General features: G+C 36.7%; 1 protein-coding gene across 1 annotated transcript; it reads right to left on the bottom strand.

Moving 5' to 3' along the window:
• Positions 1-17081: 17081 nt before the first annotated feature.
• LOC134855919 (uncharacterized) lies at positions 17082-25785 on the bottom strand. The gene is made up of 4 exons (XM_063872297.1): positions 25574-25785; positions 24602-24788; positions 21777-22027; positions 17082-17582 (listed from the first exon to the last, which is right to left on the bottom strand). The coding sequence occupies exons 1-4, from the start codon at positions 25740-25742 to the stop codon at positions 17209-17211; spliced, it is 981 nt and encodes a 326-aa protein (XP_063728367.1). The 5' UTR covers positions 25743-25785; the 3' UTR covers positions 17082-17208.
• Positions 25786-26715: the final 930 nt, after the last annotated feature.

A 26715-nucleotide genomic window follows, 5' to 3' on the forward strand; every position in this document is an offset into this window, starting at 1 on the left:
AATCATTGGCGCTGTTTCCAATAAAAATACCGGAATCCGACCAAACTGCATGCGTGCTGCTTATTATGCGGCTTTTAATGCAATTATAATCAAGCTTGCTTCTCAAATTTGACACTAAAAATCAAATTGGGCTGCCGCATCAAACTGAGTAACATTTCTTAATTGCTCGAGCGAAGCGCACGTATGCCTTTTGCTACGCCCCCAAAAAATCAGAGGTTGAAAAACAGCTGATGTCTAATTCTAGAGTGTTTATTAGATTTTACATCTGCTTATCAAATGAGAAAAGCGCAGTCATTAACCTATTTACAGATGATGTGTAGCCAAAAATTATTTTAAAAATTGAGTGCCTTTGAAAACCTGAAAGTTAGTGCCTATTTCGTTGATTGCTGGAAGCACAAAATTAGAATATAAAAACAACAGGACTGCTCTGCTCGTCTCAGAGCACAGTCCTGAATGTTCCGACTGCCCATTAATTGTTCACGAACAGTTTTTGATGAATGAATTATTAACAAACTGCAGGGTTAGGCTGACAATATCAATGTGTTAAAATTTGAATCGTTTATGGAATTATTAAGACCAATAATAGCTTCTCTCGATTCAATTTGGAACAATCACGAGTGCAGATAAATTGCAGGTTGATAAACATATCAGCAAAATGTTATTCTACCTACAAAGCCGAACTTTAGTCTAGTGCAAGCATCTCGCTAGGCAATCCGAACTATTCCGGATCGCTGCTCGTACGCAGTCAATTTTTATATAATTGGTCTGAACAAAAACATGCCGGGCATATATATTCCTCACTTTCTTTCAAAGTCTGAACAATACGGAGTAAAATGATATCGAATAACAAGCGAGTGAAGCTGGAATGAAAACAACAACCCAGATATAGTTGTTGACTTCGAAAAAAGTTTTTAGAAAAAATTGAATTGAAAAAAAATGGAACATTTTGTAATAATTCAATGTGCTGTTCCCCCGAAAATTCAAAAAACTGCATGCAATAAAACCGCAACTCCATGTGTAATCTGTCTTTCTAAGTGGAAGACAGCAAGTTTTACGCCCCATAGCTTTCTAAAGAAAAAAGTTCAAGATTTAAAAATGAATAATCAAGAAATATCCTATCTCTGTTAGAAATTACATTTATCTCCAAAAAATGCTTAAAATGCTCAGCGAAACGAAAAGAATTAAATTGTCATTTAAAAATTTTGCAAACCTAACTTTTTCTTGTCGTTATTATAAAATCAAGAACAAAGGGCCGGCTGCAATACTTTCGACGCTTGGGCGAGGCCAAAAAATACACTTTTGCAAAGATAAACTTAACTAACAGATTTTGGCACAATTTACAATTCAGTTGAGAATTACCAAGACAAAATTTTTGAAATTTTAGGACTTTGCAGGGAAATTTCAATGTATACAATTTTTGTATGACAATTTAGACGGCAAATTATATATACAGCTTCAATAAAAAGACGAATTTGAAGAGCTAAAAGCTATAATTTAAGGCTTCGTGTAAATCCAGTTGAAAAAGTCTGAAAAAAAAAGTAACAGCAACGATAACACTCTTTGAATCACAAATTTTTGAAAAAAAGCTCCTCATACCAATCAATTTTTCTAAGACCCGAAAAAGTTATGCCATTATTCGTTTGATTTCAGAAAGGACTATTAAAATTTTTTAAATTATTACTACCCGTACAGAGCGCCCATGGATAATACTCGATTATATTGTCATAAGATGGTCAGAATCTATGAAATTACAAAATGATCGATTATAAACCATTAAAAACGGATTATAATCCTATTATTTTGTATGTTAAAATAATGAATTATAATCGATTATAATCCATTAAATATGCATTATAACTCTAATATTTTTATGCCAATATAATCCATTAATATCGATTGTAACCAAATATAATGAATTTTTTCGAGAGATTAATCAAGAAATTTAATTTTATTCAAATTATCTTATTTTCTGTTTTGTGCAGTTGCTACGTATTACATTTCATAAAATGTTACATTATACCCTAAACTTTTTTTGTCTCTACTTTTTCAATTCATCCCAATTTACTCACCCCCATTTACCCCCCCCCCCCCTTATTACCCCCATGAGCAAAATGGATTATAATTGGATAACATGGACTATTATGGATTGTCATTTCAAAAATAATCGATTAAAATGGATTATTTTGTCTCAAAAATCCAATATAATCAATTAGACTCCATAGCGCTCGGAGCGGGTAGCACAGAAGTTTCCGCCCATATTCTTATATAATACAAAAAAGCTTTTTCTTGGTTTAGGCATAATTGTCATTCATAAATAAATAGGCAAATTGGAAAACAGATTTTGAAGACAAATGAATAAATAAAAAGAAAAAAAAGAAAAAAAAACACAAAAATAGGAGTTTTTTTAGTTTTGAATTTTTTTTTCGAAAAATTCTGATTGCCAAAATGGCGCAAACAAACGCCAAAAGCTAATTTCATCAGGGTAAATTTTTTACGGCCTAAATTAGGCAGAAATAAGCTATTGTAAGCCTGCTCGCTCGCTTTTCATGCGAAAGTAAATCATGCGAAAGTAAATATCACAATCAAATGGTTATAGCCTGTCTATCTACCTGGTTAATCTACTTTGATATATTTTATGATTTTATTGCCTTGTAGCGCGCTGATTAGGGCTTGATGGTCGGCAATTAGTGTGAATCTTCTACCATACAGGTGGTATTTAAAATGCTCTATTGCCCAGATTGCTGCAAGCAGTTCTAATTCGTTGACCAAATAGTTACTTTCGCATGAGTTAATAAAGTGTGAGGCATAAGCAATGGTAGCCCATCCGTCCGGAATTTCTTTTTCTAACACACATCCGATACCGTCTCGGCTGGCGTCGCAGACCACGCGTGTTTCCCGGCCACTTACGAAGTGGCGATTTTCTGTTATGTTGCGTCATGGATTCAAAAATGTTTTCAAATGCTTTTTCGTGCATGTCGTCCCATGTGAAATGGAATTTGTTTTCGACTGATAGTAGTGGACGGAGCGGTGTGCACAATTGTGCTAGGTTGGGAATAAAATTATTTAAGTGGTGTATCGACATATAAAACTTTGGAGCTGTTTGAAAGATTTCAGGTGACCTAGTTGTAATATAGCTTCTGTTTTCTTTTGCATTAGAATTGTTCCATATTCATTTATGACATAACCCAATCGTTCGACCTGTTTGTAAACGAATTTACTCTTGTCGAGCAATATTGCTAATTTCTCAGCATCCAGTTTGTCTATATTCTTTTTAGTTTATTCATATGACCTTCTTTTTTACCGTGAGATTTAATCAATATGTCTTCCAGGAAAGCAAATGTATCTTTTTCGTTGTTAAGTGTAAAGCCAATTGCTTTCTGGAATTCGGCAGGCATATCAGTAAGGCCATAAGAACCTGTCTGGAACTGATACGTGCCAGTCGACTGCCACACAAATGATGCTAAAATTACATTGTCTTCGAGTATTCTCATTGAGTTTTAGGTGACAGTACGCGTACCATAAGGTCAATTGTTGAGAACAGTGAAGTGCCCGGTTTGTTGTGACCTTCCTGAGCTGATTGAGCCACGTTATCAAGTAGTACGCTTTGAATTCCTGGAGAAATGTTGTATGAACCATGTGGTTCCGTGCTATACCAATTCGTGTACATAACCCCGGATATGTGGATTTTAACCAGTTGGTTATTTTTGCATCTGAACAATTTATGTCATCTGATATAGTATTAACTGACTTACCAGCTGGTTGCTGTTGTAAATGAACTCCAATCAAAGGTACAAGGTTTCTTCCCAATATATTTTTGCGTCTGTCGTCTACTACGATTAGGGAGGTTCTTCTGATTGTCCATCCACCTGATTCAATGGGTGCGATGACTCTACCAAACGATGGGATTTTATATCCATTGTAGCAAACCATTCTGTTTGCCTCGTCATTTTCGTTGGGTTTTATCCGTTTGGCTGATTTAATTGTCATCATTACCTGATTTGCAGTCTTTTGGTAAATAAACGACATGGGTGACCCTGTGTCCGCGATGAACACCAGATTGTTTTCTCCACATCTAACCCACACTAATTATCCCTTCAGATCTGTTTCTTCTAATTGTTCAGCTGTCTTGTTTTCGAATCAAATTGCATCCGTTGTCGAATCGTCCGGATGGTTTAGCTCCAAGCCGGGAATGAGATCGCCGGCTTGCATGTAATTAACGTATGCTGCTACATCCGTGTCCTCAGAGAACGATTCTACTGTTTGTTCATCGTGAATTGCGTTTACGTCAGATGATTTGCATAATCGCGCGTAGTGTCCACGTTCGTTACATTTATTACAGATTATGTCCCTAGCCGGGCATTTTTGGAGGTGCCCCATACCAAAAGTTTACCACACTTAAAGCATTTTGTCTTTTGGTCTGTTGTTTGTCGTTCCCTCTTTGTTGTCCGCGTCCCCCTTGTTGGATAGCGATTATGGTTGTTACCTCTTTTTTGAATGAAACCAACTGGTTCGATTTTCATGTTGGATACTTGGGTAGACGTTGGAGATCCTTGTTTTTGGATAACCAATTGGTTCTCCAAACCTATCTCCCTCCTGATCGTATAATCTAGCGCCTGTTCCGGTGTTTTCGTTTCCGCCAAGAGGTCTTTTTGTACCTCATCGTTCGACATGTTTGCGGTAAACAAGTCCCGGATGATCTTTGTTTCTAGTCGTCCATCATTGCAGTTGAGGAATTTGAAATTTCCTTTCACAACTAGTTCCCTTAGTAGGCAGTGGTACTGCTCTAGGTATCCTCTCATCCCTTGTTTTCTAGTAAAAGCTTCGTATCGGTCAAATGTCTTGTTTCTTTCCTTTACGAAGAGTCGTCTTAGTCTGTTCCAGAAGTCTCTGGTTGAAATTTCTTGAATTCTGAGATCCGGATAGTATTGAGTCAATCTTATTTGACCCTCAGTTCCCAAACATAAGTAGATATAGCATCTGCCTTGAAACTTTCAGAATTACACCAAAAGCCACTATAAAAGTAACGCCGTTCGAAGCGCAATTTGGTCGAAAACCAAACACACCATTAAGCAACATGGGCACATCCCCAAAATCATCTAATTACTCTTGGGAAAACACGAAGATTGCTTGTTTAGACCAGAAACTACTAACGAAACCGGCGCTTACAGCGGAAGCCATGTGGAAACGAGACATCAATAGCGACGACAAGCTGGACATAACCTACCGACAACAAAACCCGCCAGAAACCATCGAAATTGTAGCCACATCTTCACGACAAGTAGTCCCCACAAGTGTGACGGGGGAAACCGAAACTATGGCTGGAACGGAAAAGAAAACACCTTCGGCCACATGTTCCAAACAGCCATTTGGTGTTAATGAATGTGACACTAGCGACGACGAGTTTGACCGTCAACTCATGGAAATATTCCCAATAGGTGCGCATTTACCTTTATCTAACATTCTTTAAAATTTGATACATGAAAAACGCAAGTTCCTAAAAGAAAACGCTAAAAACGGTATTGCGAGGTTAAGGACGAGAAAACCTATCCGCACTTGAACAAAACAAGAAAAACAAAATAGTGAAAGAGCACCTCTCATAATCCTAAAGGACCGTTTTAAAGGTCCGCAGACCGCAATCAACACGCAACTTGGACATAAACTTGAACAAGTAGCTCGTAAAACACTTACAATTGCACAAAAAAATCGAAAAACCAGGGGTTTTCGGTGCACAATTTAAAATATTGCAGAATGGTTCAATTGTTAACTATTCGCCCCACACATCGTGGGTTTGGGAGGACGGTAAACAACCACGGGTAATACGACATAATGGTCTTGCTTTCGTATTGGATCCCCGCGTATACGCGAAATGTCGACCAGAAGCTCTTAAAGATTTTGTCGCCTATAAATATTTACCCAGAGCAAAACCTCGTGTTTCAGTGACAATGAACAAGCCAATCGATGTAGCAGGCCCGAAAAACCCAGAGCAAACCAGCAGCAAAGCGCAAACAACGAACGTCAACCCGAACGGCACTAAACGGAAAACAATAACGGTGCCCGGAAAAGGCAAAAAGAAAACAAGCCCGAAAAAACCACCGCCTAAAAATCTGGAACAAATCCTCACTCAAACCTCACACCACATGGTCTTAAAACATGAAAAACTGTTCAGCAACGCCGATCTTAGGTCAAAAAAAAAAGGATCAAACCAGTACTCCCCAAACAAAACAAATTAATTCCCGAAGTACAACAAAGAAGAGTAAACTAGCGGACATACAAATTCGAGTGTGACACATCGATCTCGCTATCATCAGACTCAGAGCCCAACAGAAAAACACCGTCACCAATAAAACCGACAGCAAAGAAATTTGACACAAAACGAACGCCGGAGGAATTTGGACGAGAGTGTAGCCGCTCGACAAGAACAAGGATCGGTACCTTAACCGGAAAAATTGGCAATGCAATCCCGATCATCAACATAGAAGACCAAGGAAGTAGTAAAAATTTCGTGTGCCAGGTGCAAATCTCGATTTCATCATCGATAGAATGCACTGAAATCCGAACGGAAGCGCAAACACCAGAAGAAGTAAGGGCATCAAGCCAACAAAAAGACGCAATGCCACTAACGCCAAACCAAAATAGCCTTCATACAGCATCGCCACCACAACCAGAACAGACAGGAAGAACAATAAGTTCTCGGTATGTACTGGATAGACCAGCTCAAACAGTAACTCCGGACCCTGAATTTCTGAAAAACTTCGATTCGGCGATGAGTATCCTAAAGGAAATCACACCAATTAAAAATTCGATGATCTTCCAGCGAGAACGTGAGCTAACAATACGCTCCAGAAAACCTCAAAAAGACAGAGACCGAAAAAACCGAAAAAAGAGTACTTTTCTATTCAAAAAAGAAGGAGTGTTATCCAGTGGATAGAAGAAGAACACACCTATAGGAAGGAGAAAATATTATGTCTACTTAAACAGAAATACGAAACAATACGATATATACTTAATCTCTAGGCGCTATTTAACCCGTTGGTATTAAATATATAAATTATAGAAGTCTGTTATAATACGTAATTATTTAAACCTAACTTGTTATGTAATAGTTATTATGAGCTTCTGACACTCACATGCTTTCGAGGTCAGATTCTAGATGAACAGACTATCGTTAACGTCGATTGAATTTAGGTTGGCTCAAACTCTTTTTATTTCATATGCCACTCAGAATCTTAATCCAGTTAACACAGCTCATTAATTCCGTGGGTATAACAACTAGCTCGAAATTATAGAAAAAATCAAAAATTGGGAGCTTCGTTCGAATTGAAAGAGCTGAAAGAGCTTCAATATGATATCAATCAACTCATTTCGATGCTTATTTGTGGTAACTGATTTTTCGTGGAAAGCAAAAAAATGAAAAAACTAAAAGATACCCAAAAAGAGAGTTTTCATTGTTCAGAACAAAAACAGAAAAAATGAAACACACCGGAATACATTATTCATCCCCTTTTTAAATGGTCGGAACAACAAATTGTTGACAGACGCCTCGCGTGGACTTCTCCCTCAGTGTAAATCAGTACTGTTTCAGCAGTGTTTCAAAAAAGTTTCAGTAATGTGTCAGTGTCACTTTAACTCTGATTAGAGGTGACATCAGAAACAAATAATGCAGTTCTGCATTCTTGATGATCCCCCGCGTGCTGTTTAAGTATTTGTTCATTCTTTGAACCGAGAGAAATTAGTGAAAACACTAATTGAACACCGTTAGACACTGTCCGGATTACAAACACTCCTCATATCGCGCGGCAGTCAAGCTTAGTGTTTTTGAACTAGTTTACCATGGCAAGTTGGCGATTGATTTTATTAGATCTCTCTAAGGGTATCAAAGTTTCTCCACTAATACGCTGAAAAATTGATCACTGATCCAGTACTGGAAAGTCAAATCGCCTTCGAATCTATAAATAAAGAACTCCTCATAATTATCTATGTTCGAGCTATATTACAAATTTGCATTTATTAACATTGCAGAACAAAAGTTTGCATCCGATTTTTCCGCGCTGACTGTCTTTTCTTTTGAGCCAAAACTTCGTCGTTTTTCCCCAGATTATCGTTTTTCATCCGGTGCGCGTCACCACTTCACCCTAGTGACAGCTTCTCTCATTATTTTTCACCCCATGTTTTCGGTCAAACATGTTCCGGAGCAGATCTGTGATCATGTTAAGGTCCGTCTTCATGATACATCGGCAGCACCCGTGGAGGACGATTTGCAGCTTCTCATGCTCATACTACCTCATCGGTCACTATTTGTAAGTGTAGAGCATGGTGTTCATAAAAGCGGCTCGGACTATTTGGGCTTGAGATTTCGGATTTCTTGAGATATTTCTCATCTTAGACCAGGCGCGAAACAGACCCTCTTTTTTACTTTTTCATGACTTCTCCGAGATCTAGCCACGTTCCAACAACGCCCTTTTTTGTTCTTCGTCTTCATTTTGATCGATTCTCGCTTCGAGATATTCTCAGTCTGTTCGAAACCTCTCAGCGCATCTGAAACAACGTCCATCCCACCTCCTGACTCCTGCTCGCTTCTGGTGCCAACCATGGCGATGTTTTCGGCGAGCAAGATGCTGTCCAAGATAGTGGTCATTCCTGCATAGTGACTTCGCTTAGTCTGCTGCCTAGGTCTGCCACATGTGTTTGACTAGTGACTTTGTGAGCTCGTTGATAAGCTCTCCCAGTACATATTTTACTCGATGAGTACCGCAACTTTGCCTGTCGCCCTATTCTAGGTTCTCCAGATGATTTTATCGATCTCTTTGTTTGATGGCAATTCGTCTCGGAAAAAGGCTCACTTTTTGTCCAATGTGGCACTAAATTTCTTCCACTGCTACTGCACTCGGTTTCCCTCGAGTCGCTCCAAACATAGCGAAGCGGTGCGGGTGTGAATAGGAGTGTGTTTGTTGAGTTAGAAGCTGTTTTTGCCGATCATGAGCCTAGCTAGCTTCCATCGCCCAACACTTTAGCGTCATCACACACCACCAAGCTTTGATCAGCGCATTAAACGCAAGCAAAAGATCAAAAACTAGCCAGAGTAGATTAACACAATGGATTGACCGGCTAATCCCGTTTCACTTTGACATTAAACATCTGGCGGGGAGTAAAGTGGGATTATTAGACGATATGTCAAAAAATCCGGTTGGATTAGCAATACCCCCAAGCGCGTGCGATGAAGAATTTGTAGTATCATCAATCAATGCAATCATAAACAACCTCGAGATGATTGAAAATGTCATAGTTAATAATTTAGCCAACCAGAACAAGGCACCGTATCAGCTGATCAAAAAGCGCGCGGAAAACAAAAGGTTACTAATTAGCACTTCAAATTCTCAGTTAAAATCTCAACATTCCGCACATTCCGCAAGCGGTCAATTGCAAACATTTAAACCAAATCAGTTCTGCTCAAAACCATCTCAAGCTCAGATTCAGTCATCCAATTGTTCAGCTATGAAAACAAATTCTAAAAATTCTGTCAAAACAACAGTCAAATCAAGAAAATGAGTCGGAAATCGGACTTAAAAGGATTCAAAGGTGGCTTCATTCCAGCGGACATACAGACGTTTGAAGCACGACAAGGGAAGAAACAACCAAATGAGATAGAGAGTAAAGTATGTCCGACCCCCCGTTGGCACAAACGACCAGCGGCCATCAAGAAAAAAGACCGGCTACCACGCCCCCATCAACTAGAGTTGTCGAAGATGCGCGGGAGCTGCAGTCATCAGAATCAAAACAGCTAGAGAATTTTCCAAAAAAAGTGTTCAGTGACGACACAACATCTACCAAAATACCATCAATCAAAAAACAATCATCAGCAACCCTAAAGATAACAACAAGACAAGCAGCGCAAACGGAGGAAATCGGAATAGTAGCCGCCACCCAAACTGAACTCTCCATGGAAATTCATGAAACGTACGAATACTGTGTGAGCCGCTTGGACCCCAACCACTGTAGTCAGGAAGAACTTGTCCCAAAATGCCAGCCATAACATAATCACAGAAAGGATCATCGCTACAATTGATCAAAATACGAACACAAAATCAGAGGAGGGCACACCACTATTTCGCCGTAAACTACAAAAAGGCTCTCGGGGTCCATTTCATCGTCGCCGCTACAAAGAAGGACAAAAAGTTACAACCGCCATTGAACTTTGTCAGAAAACGAGACTGGGAGCTCATAAAGACGTCATACGGGAAATATTGGTACAATATACGAAATTGACTACACGCCAGAGAAGACTGTCTACTGATAGGCGAACGAATTGTCATACCAACACAGCTACGAAGAATAGTTCTGGACAGCCTGCATCTTACTCATCCAGGAGCAGCGGCCATGTTGGATCTGTGCCAACACATATGGTTTGCCCACAGACATCGGTCAATAGTCCAAATGACCAAAACCTGCAAACACTGTACAGAACAAGGTAAAAACTTAACACCAATGATAGGGAGGAAACATTCGTTCCAAACGGAACCGGTAGTCGAACCTAACGAAGAAGAACAATTAGATTTTGCCGGGCCCCTCCCTGATGAATTAAATAAGGACGCCTACATTTTGGTTGCCATAGACAAGTGGTCGAAGTTCCCCACAGCAAAATTCGAGTCAAACATAATGGCAGATATCGCCATAAATTTTATGCAAAAGTATATTTAAAATAGTTGGATACCGCGACGACTAAGGTGCGACCAAGCACAGACATTCAGGGCCAAAACAATTCAACTGTTTTGCAATACAAATCACATAAAATTACTGTTTGCACCAGTGGACGACCATAGAGCGATAGGGAGGTAGAAAGAATGATTCAAAAACTAAAATGTAGATTAGGGGTAATGAGAATAGATCAAACAAACACGCCATATAAACTTGCCTCGGACATAGCTGAAATAATAAAAAATGTTACGTATCACACCACACGGTGTAACAAAAGTTTCACCTTTTGAGGCACATATGGGCGAAAAACAAAATACTCCTCTCTTTAACTTAGCAACGACTATTTCTCCCGACAATCTAAATTGGGAAAAAACAAAACACTCATGTTCAGATCAAAAGAACCTCACAAAACCGGCTCAACCGGCAGAAATTATGCATGTCTTAGAACAATGGTCCGGGGACGAAGTGTCAATCAAGCGACGCCCACCACTACCAACGAGCCTTCAAGTTTCAAATAAATCGCGTCCACAACAAGCATCAGGTGCAAAAAACTAAACGAGCCATAGAAATAATTAGGGATAAGCTAAATATAAGACACTAATTGACAAAAACGCCAAAAAACGTTTAGAGCAAGTAGCGAGAAAAAAGTTCGAATAGCTACCAAGGTAAGGAACCATAAAACTATCCACGGAAAAATTTTAACCTTCACGCCACACACAGCATGGGTACAAACATTCGGGAAGCAACCCAGGTTACTAGAAATGACGGAGTTGCATTTGTCCCTAATCCTTTAATATACGGCCCTGCAGACCGTCACGTTTAGGGGATTACGTCCTACATACAAAACGCAACCCACACGCAGAATGCGCCTACAAACGGAGGAAAAGACTACCACAAGATCAGAAAGCAAGGCCTCCTAGAAAAACTTATCCAGCGAGAAAAACGACCAAGAACAGATTTCAGCAAAATCTGAAAACTCAGCACCGTCGCCAAAACGGCTGAATCAAAAGCGCACAACCCCAGCAATAACCGTCGAACCGACCTGAAGATGTTACGCAACCGACAATCAACCTTGGCAAATGCACTAGGAAATTCCGTACCGATAAACACGATCGATGAGATGAAAGTTTGTCCAAAGAAAATAATCCAATTCAAGATTGATTCACCACCAGACAAGACAACATCACCCACAAAGCCGAACTTGAAATCACTGATTCAAGAAATGGGATTTACAGACAAAACCCCAAAGTATCAGGCATGCCTGAAGTTCCTCGACGCAATCAGCCCTAAGAACAAAATCATAAATGAAGACAATCAATCCAACAGAGGTCATCGATCTTACCTCCGCGGTGGACAATGCAGTTAAAGACAAGACGGAGAATTTATTTGTCGAAAGGAAAGACGAATTGGAGAATATCGAAAAAGAAAAGGAAAACGAGACGACACATGAAGAACACGAGAAACAAGTAGAAGATGACAATAACAACAAGGAAGGCATGAAGTCTCAACAGACCAGGAAAGTAAAGTGAAGACAGAAAAGTGAAAAATAGAAGAGAGAAAGAGAGAAAGAGAGAGAGAGAGAGAGAGAGAGAGAGAGAGAGTCCCCCAGGGACTATAAACTCAGATTAAAAACATTTATTCTTCATTTTTCTCTTCCAGGGGGAATTTCATCCGGCACGGATTGATAAACTTTGATATATCTCATATATACATTATGTTTAAACTCACAGTGTAAATTAATGTTCTGTTTGGTAATTTGACTTTGTTAGGATCTAAGCCAGTGATCAAGACGAGCAGTAGCTCAGAGCCAATACAAGGTTTTTAAAAAAATAGTTATTTTGTCATGCTTACACTAGAGATCTCGTTTATCAATCCGTTGGGATTCAATAATCAACACGCTCATGCTTAGAGGTATGACAGCCCTCATATCACCAATCTTGCATGCCTCAGCTGATTTTTCGTTGACCTCGGCCAAGTACTCAGACTCCCATCCCCTCTTCGTCTTCCTCACATGCTTGGCCATATGTTTCAGTTGAAGCACACACTCCACAATCCTGTTTATTGCTGTGTCATTGGCGCGAGGCATCTGTAGCAGTAGTCTTCTCTCTTCTCACCTTTACTTGATCTACTTCTCGGCGGCGCAAAATAATTGATCAAAAATGATTTTCATAGGAAATTGAAAAATAAAGTTTTATATTGTGAGAATTTTGAGGAATTGTGGAAATTGAAATTTTTTGAGATCGACTAGAAAAGTGGTGGTGGTTTCAATTTTATCTTTTTTCTTTTCTTCGCAGATTTGATTTTTGTTATTGTTTGTATGTTACTCAGTTTCTCAATTTTGTTCACCGGGTGATTCAGCTGGGAGGGAGGGAGGGAGGGGGGGGGTTCGTTTACGTGAGGGGGTGTTGAGGGGATCAAGTGGGGGTGGGTGGTGTTGACGGGGTCAGGTGGGTTGGGGTGGTGGTTTATATGGTGGTGGCTCACGTGGTCGGGTGGAGTTGGGTGGTGGTTTAGGTGGGTGGGGTTGCTTCAGGCTTAGGTGGGGATGGGGATGTGGTTTAGGTGAGTGGGGGTGCTTCAGATGGTCAGGGTGGAGGAGTTGGTGGTTCAGGTGTGCGGGGGTTGGTTCATATGGGGATGGGCGTTGTTCAGGTCAGGGGACGGGGGCGGGTGGTTTAGATGGGGGGGGGGGGTGGTTGTTTAGGTGGGGGTGATTGAGGTGGCGCGGTTGGTGGTGGTTCAGTTGGGGGGGGGGGGGGGGAGATGGTTCACATGGTCAGCTGGAGGGAGGGGGCTGTAAGGGGGCAAAGGGGCAAACGTTAACGGAATCGTTTGCGTTTTGAGAAAGTTTAATTTTAGAAAGATGGAGTAGACCGTACACTTCCTTTGCAAAGTTTCTGTATTACTCATTTGATAAATGAAAGAGTTTTTGCAAAATTTTGCTCGGCGCGAAACATAAGTAAAATGGAAAAAAAATCAATTTTAATAGGATTTTCTACTAATTATATCATCCATTATAACGGATTTCAAATTAATTATAATGCATTATGTTTTGCAGGGAAAAAAGAAACTGAATTCTTTTTTAGTCCTGTTTTGTTGTCTGCGCGTAACATTGGGAATCGATTATATTGACAATATTATAGACCACGAAAACCCATTAAAATCGTTTTCTTTCCTTTTTCTTAGATGAGGGTTACTACTGAGTTTTCATCACTAAAGCGCACACATTAGGGTTATGCTTCGATCAGTTTGACGGATCAAGCCATCATTTTTAGCATGCGAAAAAATATTGGGTCAACATGATCTCGCTTTTGTCGTTAACTCCTGCAGATCTATTGTGACAATTCAGGAAATTAAAAGAAAGAGTTAAATCAGTTTTACCCTTGAGCATCGATCGAACCTATTGACCCGAAAATAGTTAGAATAACATACAGAAGTTGCGCTTTATCTGAAGCTATTTTATGAGATATAGATAGATCCCATTTGATTTTTTTAAATTAACGCAAGTTTAATAAATAGCTCCGTTTATAAGTTTAGCTCTACTGAATCGCCCCTACTCCCCCTCTCAAATTTTTACATAATCATAGAGTATCACAAAAAATGCTCTCGCCACTTTAATACAGAGAGTGAAGGTTTATGGCGTACGGTGAGTATTTAACAACTTGCAACTCAAAAAGTCTGTATTGCAAAAGTTGGAGGTTTATATTGAATCACTTTCAGTCATTATAGTTATCATTTGGATTCCGAAATACGCTTAAAATTTTAACGCAGAGTCGAGAACAACGGGTCTAATAAGGGCTACTCCGACTCAAATTTTGCATGGTCCTCGAGTAATTCTAATCCTCTATTTATAGTTTGCGCTTTCAATCTGTGGAGTCGAAATTTCCTCAAAAAGTGATTTTTTGGTTTCTGACTGGAAGACATAAGAGAATGTTTTGTTGGTATCAAAAAAGCTTGCAATGTACAGCTGAGGTTTTGAATTGGTGCAGCTGCGATTTGGTCAGGAGTTGCCAATGTATGTGATAACTGGTACTACAGAACGATAAAGATGAAGTAGTTAATAGAGCATAATGGACGCCACATTTTCGTCGCTACATCGTGATTGCCTAGCGTTTTGGTGTTATTTTGAATAATGTAATGTTGTAGAACCATTTAGACTTTGCATAAAGATTAAAATTTTGATAATTCTGGGGTCTTCACATTTTGAAAAAAAGTGTTTTTCTTACAATCTTTCAGTTTGATTTTGAAACATTCTAAATTTGAACAGTTGTTCACACACACACACTTTAGCATGACACGGGCTGCACGAAATGAAAGGCCTGAAAATCTCAATTTCTCAAGCGGACCCGGACACTTACGTGGCTGAAAATACTCATAACTATCAACCTTCGAGGAAAAATAAAATCCAAATTTATTGTATTCTTTCTACTGTTTGAGTTTTTCACTGCCAACAATAATTATTCGTTGAAAACTCAATGGGTTACACAGTTTGTCATTATCAGTTTTGCAGTATACTTGCATTTTGAAATCCAGGTATACCACAAACTGAAAGCTGTTATCCAAGCTTCAATCGCCGCAATTTGTTTATTGATGTTTTTGCGAGAAAATTGATTATGAAATAGTTTGCTTATGGTGACGTATATGGTGGCCTATCGGAACACCAATGAACATATTTATCTTTTATTATCATTTGAAAGTTCGCGATTTCACCCGGGTTGACCTCCATAAACCGAAAATGCTTATTTTACTTTTCCCCACACCGAAAATGCTTATCATACAATTGCCTACATCAAATGTATGGAAAAATGGTACTCATACAATTTTCATACAATTTCAAAAAACCATTGAAAAAAGATTCAATCTAGTTTCTCCGGCTATTTCAACCAAATAAAACAGACTGGTGATGAAAAATAACTACGTTTGTTTTTTTTTTTGGAAAAAAAATGGTTATCATACGATTTCCATATATGAAAATTGTATGATAACCATTTTTTCATGAAAGGCAAGTTTTTTCAGAAACTTGTTAAAACTTGTTGTTAATCAAACTTAAAGTAATTAAGAGTGCTTTTGCTCAATTTAAAGCACCTTGCTCATCAAAAACGAAAATTTAGCTTGAAGCTAAAAAAAATGGTTATCATACACTTTCCATATATGAAAATTGTATGATAACCATTTTTTCATAAAAGGCACTCTTGATATTTCACCAAACCACCAAGTGATAACTATCTTATTTATGTAAAATTTTATATCCACTCAAACCAGCAAGGTACAAGCTCCCAATTTTCCCAATTTTTGTTAATTGTTTCTTTGGCAAGTTAAAAATTGGAAAAAGAAAGCGAAAAGATATTTTACAAAAAAAATGCTTCAGAATCAAGACTACCTTAAAAACGAAACTTAAAACTTTTCATTGAAAAACAACCTGAAACAACATAATGCTCTTTTTGATGTTTTCTATTCAACTTTGTTCTCATTATTATATTAAGTTTTAGGTTCTTCATTGTTATTTTGTCATTTTACGTAAATGTCAATTAATACGCCAATTTGTTTGTTCTTTTGTTCATTTTTGCCAAAAACTGTATTAGTTTTTCAAATTAAATGCTGTCGAATTTCTTAGCAAAACAAAGATCAGTCCAAAAAGAAATCAGTTTTTATTTACGTTTGAACTGAGATGCTGAATGCGCACCCAAAAATTGTTTTGTTTGTAAAAGCCTTCCAAAAAATTCGGCACTTTCGATTTTTTGGAACTTTTTTTACCTAAGTATATATGTTTCATTGTTAAAGATTGGGGCCTTTCTCGGGAATTGGAGAAGTATGTCTCGATGGAGAGTTTTTAGGTGCGCTACCGTTGAAAATTTTAAACATTCATTTTTTAAAATCTTTTTAATCCGTCGTTTTACAGCAAAATTGTGAATTATTTTTTACTAGTTAAAATTTTTTTGGTATGGTAACAGTTTATTTACAGTACCAGTAGATCAAAACTTGTGGATCAAATATTTTAAAAGGAGTGTGTTTTTTTTTACGTTGAACTGATTTTGTTTATAAAATTTTTTCACACGCCAAAATTTTCCACAAACGCTTAAAAAAGTTTTTGCTGAAATAGACAAAAGCCATATAAGTATTGATAATTTTTTGGTATTTGATTTCAAATGTGAGATAGAAGAAGGAGAAAGCATCTTTGAGCCAATAACTGTCGAATATTGCAATAGGGGAGAATAGTTAACAAGGTACAAAATTCGTATATGCTTAACTGTTCAATTCGTTCTTTATAGTGAGGTGGGAGAGATTCGTTACATGGTACCAAGGAGGGAATAGTTAGCAAGGTCTCAAATGTTCACCAGCCATCTCTGCTAATATCACTTGAATGTTTTATCTTTAACCTTGCTATTAAGAAAAAAATGGCAAAAAGCTGGTTGCAAAAATTGATCATGGTAAAATATTTGAAGCATGTTCTTTTAAAAAGCAGTTTATTCAAAAACAATAACACGACGCTTATAATGAACATATTTTCATTGATGCTCAAGGTTGTCTTTCTCTAAAAATGCCACCCAGATTAACTCTTGGCGAGGAAACACCAGATCTATCTCTGTTTGGACTCGTATTAATACTGGTCTCCGCTTCTTCATAGCCACAGATCCAGGGTTGATCTCGACATATAACGTTGTGCTTGAACCACTTGAACGTCAGAAAATCTTCTGGATTGTCATATGGTATTTCGATATCAAAATCAATATCTTCAATTCCCAGCACATAATTGAAGCCGGCTAGAGGAAGGGAGCTCAAATAAGGATGACTGTGTCTTCGCAGTTCGCCTTGTCCAAAGCCTATTTTCGTGATAACGTTGACTCGGCATCGAAGTTGGAAAAAAGATCGGATGTAATTCAACTGCTTTCCTAAAAAAAGATAGATCGCTGGTTATAACTGACACAGAATGCTCCAATCACACTAGTAGAAGGAAAATTTCGAAAAACAAAATCATAACTCAAAAAATGATTTAAAAAACCCATTTTATAGTTTCCTTTAATCAGATTTTTTTGTTTTATTATGAATTAAATTAGATACAATTATTGAATTAGACACAAAATACGCGATTGAAGGCTAATCAATAGATAATGTAAACGTTAAAACTGTATCAGAGGCAAACTTGTAGGCCAGCCTCCAACGAAATATTGACTGAAAACCACACATTTTGAAATTTCTTAAGAAGCCGAATCACTGCTGAACAAGCGATATGATACATGCTTGATTCGCTCCAAGATTTTGCAAACATTTACAGTCAGCTGAAAAAACAACAGACCACTCATTCTTGTTTTTTCTAGCCTTGGGTGAAAAAACTGGTTTTGAATCATAAATGTTTGGTTGATATTTGCAACATTTTTTAAATATTGCTTCTATATTACAAATTTTGAGCGATATGAATTGTGGTCCCTGGTTGATCCTTCTGAAGACGCAAAAATGCGTGGTAGTGCGTGGTAATGCGTGGTTGTGCGCCCGTAAATTTTGTTTTGCCGCTAATTTAGACTATTGTATTTTTGAAGTTAATAAATTTGTTAATAACTCGTGAGATAAGTGTTTTAAATGGGGAAATTGGCCCAAGACTGAGCGTAATTTTAGGTCTGTCTAGCAATCATGCATCAGTTTCTTACGTTGGTCTGCTAAAATACTCACGTTTCGCATTTTAGGCTAAAAGATTGGTCTGCTAAATGATCGGTCCCCTTATGTATCGAGTCGATGCACGTGAAAGTTATAAATTTTCTAACTTCTTTTATGATATTAATGATTACTTTATAGCGGTCCTTACACTTCAATTCTACACCCATTTTGTGTTTTTTTTACATAAAACTTTTCCTGGGCACGTTTTAAGGCAAGGTAATCATAACTACCACAACACGGGTTGTTTTTTACTCTAAAGGGTCCAACAGTATTCATGTACCAAAAAGAAGAAGTCTTCGTAATTACAACATAAAAATGAAGTTTGAAAAAAACATGGTTTATAAGATTTTCCGAGCGTTTACTAAGCCGACAACCCGTAGTTACACGCCTAGTGATTCGAAAACAAAAAAGAGCCAAAAGAAAGAGCTGATATAAAAAAAAATGAGCGATTGAACTGTTCGTTTTTTTTATTCAGACTACCAAAAACACTAAGGATTATATATGCTCGGGGCGTTTTTTAGATTCGGACCAATTTTTAAAAGGATTTCCCCTGACTATAGACTAACGTGACTGTACGAGCCTTGTGATAATTTGATGCTGAAAACTTAACGCGCATCATTTACGCGTGGGAAATTATCCCGCACCGCAAACTCGTCCAAAATCAATTGACGCAGGCTAAATGGTCTTATTAATTCCATAAAAGAAACTTAATATTCAGGTTAAAAATCATAGTTTATCAAAAATTCATTAACCGATAACTATTCGAGACCGGTTTTTGAAAAGTCGGAACATTCAGGTTGTTGCCTGGTTCGACGAGCAGTCTTGTTAACTTCTATACTACAGCCAACGTGATTTGATTAACACAAACTTATTCCTTTTAATATTTTTTGTCAACAAACCGATGTTAAAAAAGTTTACTAAACCGACAAGCATAAGACGGTATCTTTTACGCCAAGTAAAAAAGAAAAAAAAAGAAAAGGGTTACTCAGGATTAGTAAATTTACAAACTAGAGGAATTAATCAACAGCACCCGAGGCTACCTTGAAAATTGCTACCAGTGTAAAAAAAATTAGTTGTAGAAAATACAAACCAAACCTTCGTTCAATCTAAGAAGAAAAAATCCGAAGCAATGTCAGATTTCAAGCTTTTAACCGTTCGACGCTTAGACAGTATGCATTTTGATCAAATACGTTCAAAGCAGCTGTTGCATAAAACAGAGTTGTTATTGCAGTCATAGAGGAAAAAATAAAAAACATTCAGGTTGCTGAGCGGCGTACTACTGTTTGATTTGAAGTTAAAAATGTTCGAACAAGTATAATCTATTGCTGTAAAAGAGGCAGAAAAATTCCAAAAAACAGTTTTCTTAGCAAAATTAAAGAAATTAGAAATTCAAAAAGTGAATTCAAAATCAAATAAAATAGCGTGGAATTTTTGCGAGGGGTGGACTGTGTGCAAGTTTTACAGGAGTGAAGGAATAATTGTATTTACAATGAAAAAAAAATTCTCTTACTTCAAGTTCGTTTTTGAAACAAAACATTCAAAACGCTTTTTCTGATTTGTCCTTTTTTATGATATTTAATTAAGACAAGGAGACGCGCTAACAGTTTTTAATTTTTCTTCCCATATTTAGATAACTGAACAAGAATCAAGCTAAAAATTTCGACATGCACAGTATGATAAAAAACAAAGCTTGCGTAAAAAGGAAACACCTTTTTGAGATGCAAATTTGCAAAGAATTTAAAAAAAACGTTATTCTTTATCAGATAAAACTAAAAATCTGAAGAAAAAAACTGAAATCGGTTTTCTCGTGGAAGTAACAAAAGCGGCAGAAGATCACAATTATATCACAACTTTTTAACAATTTATCGCAAATTTTTATTTTTTTTCAGAATTTTTCTTCTTTTACCTGTTGTTTTTTAATAGAGAGCAATTTAAGTGCAAAACATGCTAAAAAGGGCAGAAACAAAACATTATGAAATTATAAGTAGCATTTCGGTCTTTCTTTTTTTTATTATTATTAATTTTTGTATCATTTATTTAACAATAATTTAAAATCCAGCTCATTTGTTTTTGAAGAAGAAATTATGGCTGAAAAGGTTTTATGTTTGAATTCATTTAAGTCCTTTGCAAGCTTTCAATGAGATAAGTTTAAAAAAAATGTTGAAAAACGCTTTTGATAATTCTGCTTTTTGAACTAGTACTTTGGATCAATTGAGCAATCTGCCCCACATTCTCGCGTGGGGGGATAGCTCAATAGGGTGGCGTCCCTCATGCTTGAAGGACCGAATGCTTGAAATTTATTTTAGCTTACTTTCAGCCAATCAGAATTGAGTATTCAAAATCTCAAACTAAATCGTGAAAACCTCGAAGAAAGAAAATAAATCCAGGCCAATAGTGTTAATACTGACCGATTAGATATTAAGCAGATGATTTTTCAGGAATTAAAAGTTCTTATGAACTTGAACTCATAAATATTAATGTTTATCTGAATAGTACTAGAGTTGTAACCCACAATTTGTCTTATTTTTGATTATTTTCGACTGATTTAAAACATTTTCGGTTAATATTGACTTCGATTTTGTGAGAAAGGCATTAGCCAATAGAAACGCTTAGCGATTTTGATGAACTGAATTTTTTTAAGCATTCGGTCCTTCAAGCATGAGAACCCTCCCCGCTCAATAGGTACTTGAGACATGTTTATTACCACTTGAAAACAGTTTGATTAACACGAAGTCACAAACCAGATTTTCCAAAGAAAGTTGAACGCCAAATTACATTCAGAGTGGAAAAAGAATTAAAAAATTGAGGCAAAAAAAGCGGTTTTTTCTGTCCTAAAAGTAAAAAAAGCTATTGCGTACAATATTAAGATGCTCCGAAAAACAGTTTTTGCTATTCAGATACAAGGCTAGAACACCCACCAATCCTAATAAATCGCCTTCCTCAAAAAAAATTGCCCAAAAAAAATTTGGAAAAAAAACAGTTTTTTCAATAAACTTCGATTTATCTATTTTTCAAAGTTTTTCTCGATACTTATAAAATAAATTTTAGTCGGTCAATTGATTGCGTGCTACGAACACATCAACGTTTGTTGACGTTTTTTGTAGCGTTTTTCTGTCTTTGCTTGGGGGGAGATAGCTCAATTGGTCATTACGGGGGGGGGGGGGGGGAGATTGCTCAATTGATCCAATACTTTAACCATATGGAGTCTTGCCATTGAAAGCTTTAGGTACACACTGATATTGCCCAGGCAAAAAATAGTTTGTTTAAGTGCTTTGTTTTTTAAAAAAAACTGATCATAACTCTTTCTCAATAACGTATGCAAAGTTATGTAGGTTTTTTGGGTGAGAACAAGAGCAAGGTTTACACTGACAAGCTTGTCATTTCAAAAAATTTCTATTTTAGTTATAATGAGCTTGGCTCGAAAAACTCTTTACCTGTTTCAGAGTAGTCAGTTAGCTTCGAAATGTATTCGCGAAGTGTCATCATCATTCTAGAAAAACCATGCTCTCGGTATCTCTCACATTGGCCCGCACAGCAAGTTCTGCGTCCGTAAAACAAGTTATGTCTTCTGAAGATAGGTCGCAATGCTTCAGTACACTCGCTTTCTATATTTACTTCAAGGTTATTTTCTAATTCCAATCCCATGAAGCTTGGATCTTGTAATATGACCATTGCATTATGTTGTCGTCAGAATGAGAAAAGTTATAAAGCTGAAAGTAGTGACTTATTTGCCAGTCATTCACCATTTTTGACTTTTTCAACCTTTTCCAGCCGAAAAGTAGAAATGTATATGCAATTTATTTTATTCATGGGCATATGGAACAGTTGTCCACAAAGAACTGAAATTTTTTTCATATAAGTCATTTCATTCATGGATATTTGAAAACTCATTCAGGTTCTTAGAAAAAGATCAAGTTATCCTTCTTGGTCAAATCTCAGTCAAAAACAAAGACCCGAAAAAAATTATATCAAGAACAAGAAAAAATTGGTTGCTGTCTATGTAAGTAGCACAGAATTTTTGAACCAAAATGATCGAAAAGTAAAACAGTTTATACTTCAAACTGTGTGTTTTTGAGCGTGATAAGATCTGAACGAACAAAAACTCATCTTCCTATAGTAAACCTGAAATTAGACTTGAATGTTGAAACAAAAACTCTCAAAAATTTCAATTAAAAACAACCGAAAACAATTTTCCTCCCTAATTTCAGTGGTACAATTTAATCACAAGGATGGAAACTATAACCAAATTGATTTTTTTAAAATTTTTCGTAGATTCTTTTGGATTCGTTCTCAGACTATTGTTCCCCAGAAGGCGCTAGAAATTTTCGGTAACTATTTTCACTTGAGTAAAAATAAGTAATGGTTAGTTTTAAAACTTTATAACTAACTATTGTAGGACTGATCGGTCTCTTTATTCGCTTGAATTTTATTCGCCTGAACGCTCGAAAAATTAAAAAGTTCGTACCGGTTTTTCTCGACACTGGAGATGTTTTTGTAATATTTGTTAAAATGCTTGACTCGCAAGTAAAGGGGATTTAATATGATATATCACTCGAACCATTCCGATGGTTGTTTGTGGTACTTGATTTTGCTTGAAAAACAAACAAAAAAGGAAAAAAAAGAAAAAACTAAAGCACACCCGAATGCCAAAAACACCCCAAATGCCAAAACTTCCCAATTTCTATAGTCGGAACGAAAATTGAAGAAAACAATTTCAAAAAGATACAATTCTCCACACATGGGTAAATAGATTGGATAAAACAAACTATTGTTGTAATATCTAGCTTTTTGAGAGCAAAGGCTCACAGATAAAATAGAAATTAGAATGAAAGAAAAAAAATGTTTTAATAACAGCTTGAAACTTAAATTGAACTACAAATATGAAGAGATAAATTACGATTACTGCTAAACTCTGTATTGACCAATTCCAATCAACAATTTATAAGAGAGTTGTACAAATTCAAAGCTGCACTTCGCAAAACGGTAATGAACAATGTCAAAAAAATCATTCAAAATGAGACCCTAAGCCTAAAAAGAAAAATAATTTCAAAAAAACAGAAACTAATGAGACAGAAAATCCAAACCATTTAGGTCCCATCCAAAGTTTGTTTTCCTAAGACTTTGAGGCAGTGATGGTTGCTATTTACTTCTTTTTTCACATTTGATGGAAAAATGAGTACCATTCAGCAAATAATGCAATAAACGCGGATGATACTCTATCGAAATCGATACAGAGGATAGTACATGAAATGGAAGCTAACAGGAAAGTAGAAAATTAAGAGCAACAAAAAATGAAAAAAAAAATGGCAAGTGTTCATCTGGTAAAAAAACTGCTCTTTTTTCCGAAGTTTTATATGTGTAAACAAAAAGCAAGAAAAAAACCTCCACGTTATTCTCCACGTCAAAAAAAAAACAAAAAAAAAATCCGTCAGCAACACATTTCGTTGAAAATGTGTTTATTGACCGTGCAGGAACTGTTACGTATCCGCTTCTCAATCGGAAACTCGGATGTTAGTGGCCCACCATGGTCCGTGCTCAGTGCTAAAGAGTTCTTTTTTAAAAGTCTACTAAAGAAGCCAAAACGGCGTCTGTAGGTTGTTTTTTTAGGTTCTTGCAACGCAAAAACTTTATCAAAATCTAATTGTCTTTTTTGAAAAATGAGTCACCACCACAATCGTGAATGAAACAAAGAGAAAGCAAGCATCCCGTTCAGCAATGACTAGAAATACCAGAAAAGTCGGAAAATCAACAGAAAAACTATAATTGCGCAAAAATTCTGTTAAAAAAAACGAAATTGAACAATTAATTGAAAAAAACTACTGTGAATTCTCTGCTTCTTGCTTTTAGTATTTATAGTTGCTGGCAGCAAGTCATTCGATTTATGTTGTTATTTGGCCCAACTTGATTTTTGTCTTCTGAGAGATTCAGCTATGAGTTTTTGATTAAAAACTAAATATAGAGCCTTTTACATGGAAAAATTGAAATAAACTTTTTGGAGAAGATCTAGCAAGATCTTGCAAAATATTTTTATAAGGGATGCGTGATTTTTCAAAAATACTTACAAGATTTTGCATGATAAGGTCCCATGTTCGCTTAGGGCAGTCACTTCATGAAAATATTGTTGAGTTGAATAACCCATTTGATCTTTATATCCTAGCAAATGGCCGTGGGGCTTGTGCTTAAAGCAAATGAGATACTTAGTAACTTCAAAGACTTTGTTGATATGCTTCATGTTGATTTATAACGTTTCTCTTTTTGCCTGCTTGTATATTCGAACGCTACAGCTTCTGCATCTGTCTCGTACGCGTGCAGGCAGTAAAAGCGACTGTACCTCCCACAAGCCTCGTAGGATTCGTTGCGATGCCGCCACTGAGAACGCAGCTGGTAGTTCATTCGGTTGCTTCCCTGCATTCTAGGAGGCCTCCAACGAGGATTATCGATTGATTCTACTCATCGTACAGATGGAAGCTATTATGTTATAACCAATTGCTTTTCGCGAAAAGTGATATCCAAATATCATTTTTATATTTCGCATTTTTGGGGCCTCTCCCTCCCCAAAAATAAATTTTTTATTCTTTTTCGAAAAAAAAAAGTTTATTCTTGTCATAATGAAATGAAAATATGCTTGATAAGATTATTACGAACAGGGTTTTCCCCCAAATTTTTCCCAAGTTTTCCAGTTTTCTTCAACAAGTTTAAAGGTTGCCTCGAAACTGACGCACGCTGGATTTAATGATCGTAAATTGCCTCTAAAATCCCTCCTTTTAAGAAAAAATGGTTAGCCATTTTGATAATTCCCTTGTATTCTTCATAGTCGAATATTTTATTATCTAAGGTGTTTTTGTCTTTTCGTGCCATCTGACTCGAATTTGTCCGGACCAGAGCACCTTGAAATCTAAAATATTCGCCACCACGAGCGAAATCAAAAAACTCATAATTTAGTCTTTATCCCTGTTCACTGGATGGTTACAACAGATACAGCTTCTATGAGGGCATGACTGCAAAAGGACTGGGGATCCGCGTAAGCAACAATGATAAGTTTATTCAATTACAAAATTAATCCAGTCAACAAAGGATTTTTCCTTAAGTTTTTGTCAAATGACATCAGGTTAGGGAAAAAATGTCGTTTGAGCAAAGCAGACAAAAACATTCCTTGCTTTCTTTAAGTTCTTTTTAAAATGGTCCATAAAAGTCAACTTTTTTGAGAAAATTTAAGTGCTTCCAGCTGTACCTAGTGCTGTCGTGTCCAGAGAAGAAAATGAGAGCCCAGTCGGAATTAAAAAAGTTTGGGAAGTCCAAAGAACATCTTCAACTTCCGGATTTACGACTGTGTCGTTGAAGCCTGATGAGTAGATTAAGTGGAAGGAGAACACAGCAACAACGGTTAAAATACAATTCATTGCAATTTAGGACTTAACTTGTTCCAAACTCAGTTTGTTTATCTATAAAAGAAAGGTTAAATTTGACGTTATTTGTTTATTTAGCAAATCATGGTCAGTTTTTATGCTGAATTAGTAAGGCAACTTTTGCTGAAATGCTTATTTAAATGGTAACTATCTTAAATACCGCAAAAAAAGATTTATTGCTAGAGAAAACGAAATGTCGTGAAAGCTTCAAATATACTGCTATTAACTTTTCGAAGGTTCTCTCTCTCTCTCTCTCTCTCTCTCTCTCTCTCTCTTTTTTTTTTCTCTCTATCTCTCATTCTCTCTTTCTCTCTCTCTCTCTCTCTCTCTATCTCTCTTTCTAAATTACTCCAATAATCTTTTTCATTTGTGATTAAAATTAGAGTAATATTGAGTTCAAACTATAAGTTCAGAAACCAAATTCCAAAGACAAAATATGAAACAGAGAGTGTGAAATAAAAGTGGGCATTAGTGTGATAGTTTGATCTCTCTCGAAAAAAAAACATAGGCTTCCTTTTTTCACTAGAACCTCAAAAAACGCAATAAAAAACAAATAAACAACTTGAATCCGAAGATTTAAAGCACATTAATTTAATGAAACCCATGTATACTTTGGGGTCCCGTCCATCATACTTGACACTAAAAATGTCTTTTAAAGTTTCGACTTTTTAATTCCACGCAAACATGCACTCAATCGCTGATTTGGGAGTGACGTTGCAGAAATCTCCAACTGGAAACTTGATAAAAGATCCTACCTATCCTCGTACCCCATAGACTCTAGATTTATGAAAAGACTCCCCGGTCTCAACATACGGCTGTAAAATAAAAATTTTGTATTAACTTAAACCTTTTTTATTGTAAGAGAATAAGATAAACAACTGTTGTAACTTCGGTTAGTTAGTGTGTTTGTGGTGCAATTAATCTTCTGATTGATAGTTCAAAAACTGTCTCCAGAAAAAAATGCTAG

This window comes from Symsagittifera roscoffensis, unplaced genomic scaffold, assembly GCF_963678635.1.
Source record: "Symsagittifera roscoffensis unplaced genomic scaffold, txSymRosc1.1 SCAFFOLD_347, whole genome shotgun sequence".
In the NCBI taxonomy this organism is placed as follows: domain Eukaryota; kingdom Metazoa; phylum Xenacoelomorpha; order Acoela; family Convolutidae; genus Symsagittifera; species Symsagittifera roscoffensis.

Coding starts and splice junctions, on each gene's coding strand:
- LOC134855919 (XM_063872297.1), bottom strand. CDS start 25,742: ATGAATTGTATTTTAACCGTTGTTGCTGTGTTCTCCTTCCACTTAATC. Junction 24,789..25,573: donor TCTGGACACGACAGCACTAG/GTACAGCTGGAA, acceptor TACGATGAGTAG/AATCAATCGATAATCCTCGT. Junction 17,583..21,776: donor AACTGACTACTCTGAAACAG/GTAAAGAGTTTT, acceptor ATCTTTTTTTAG/GAAAGCAGTTGAATTACATC.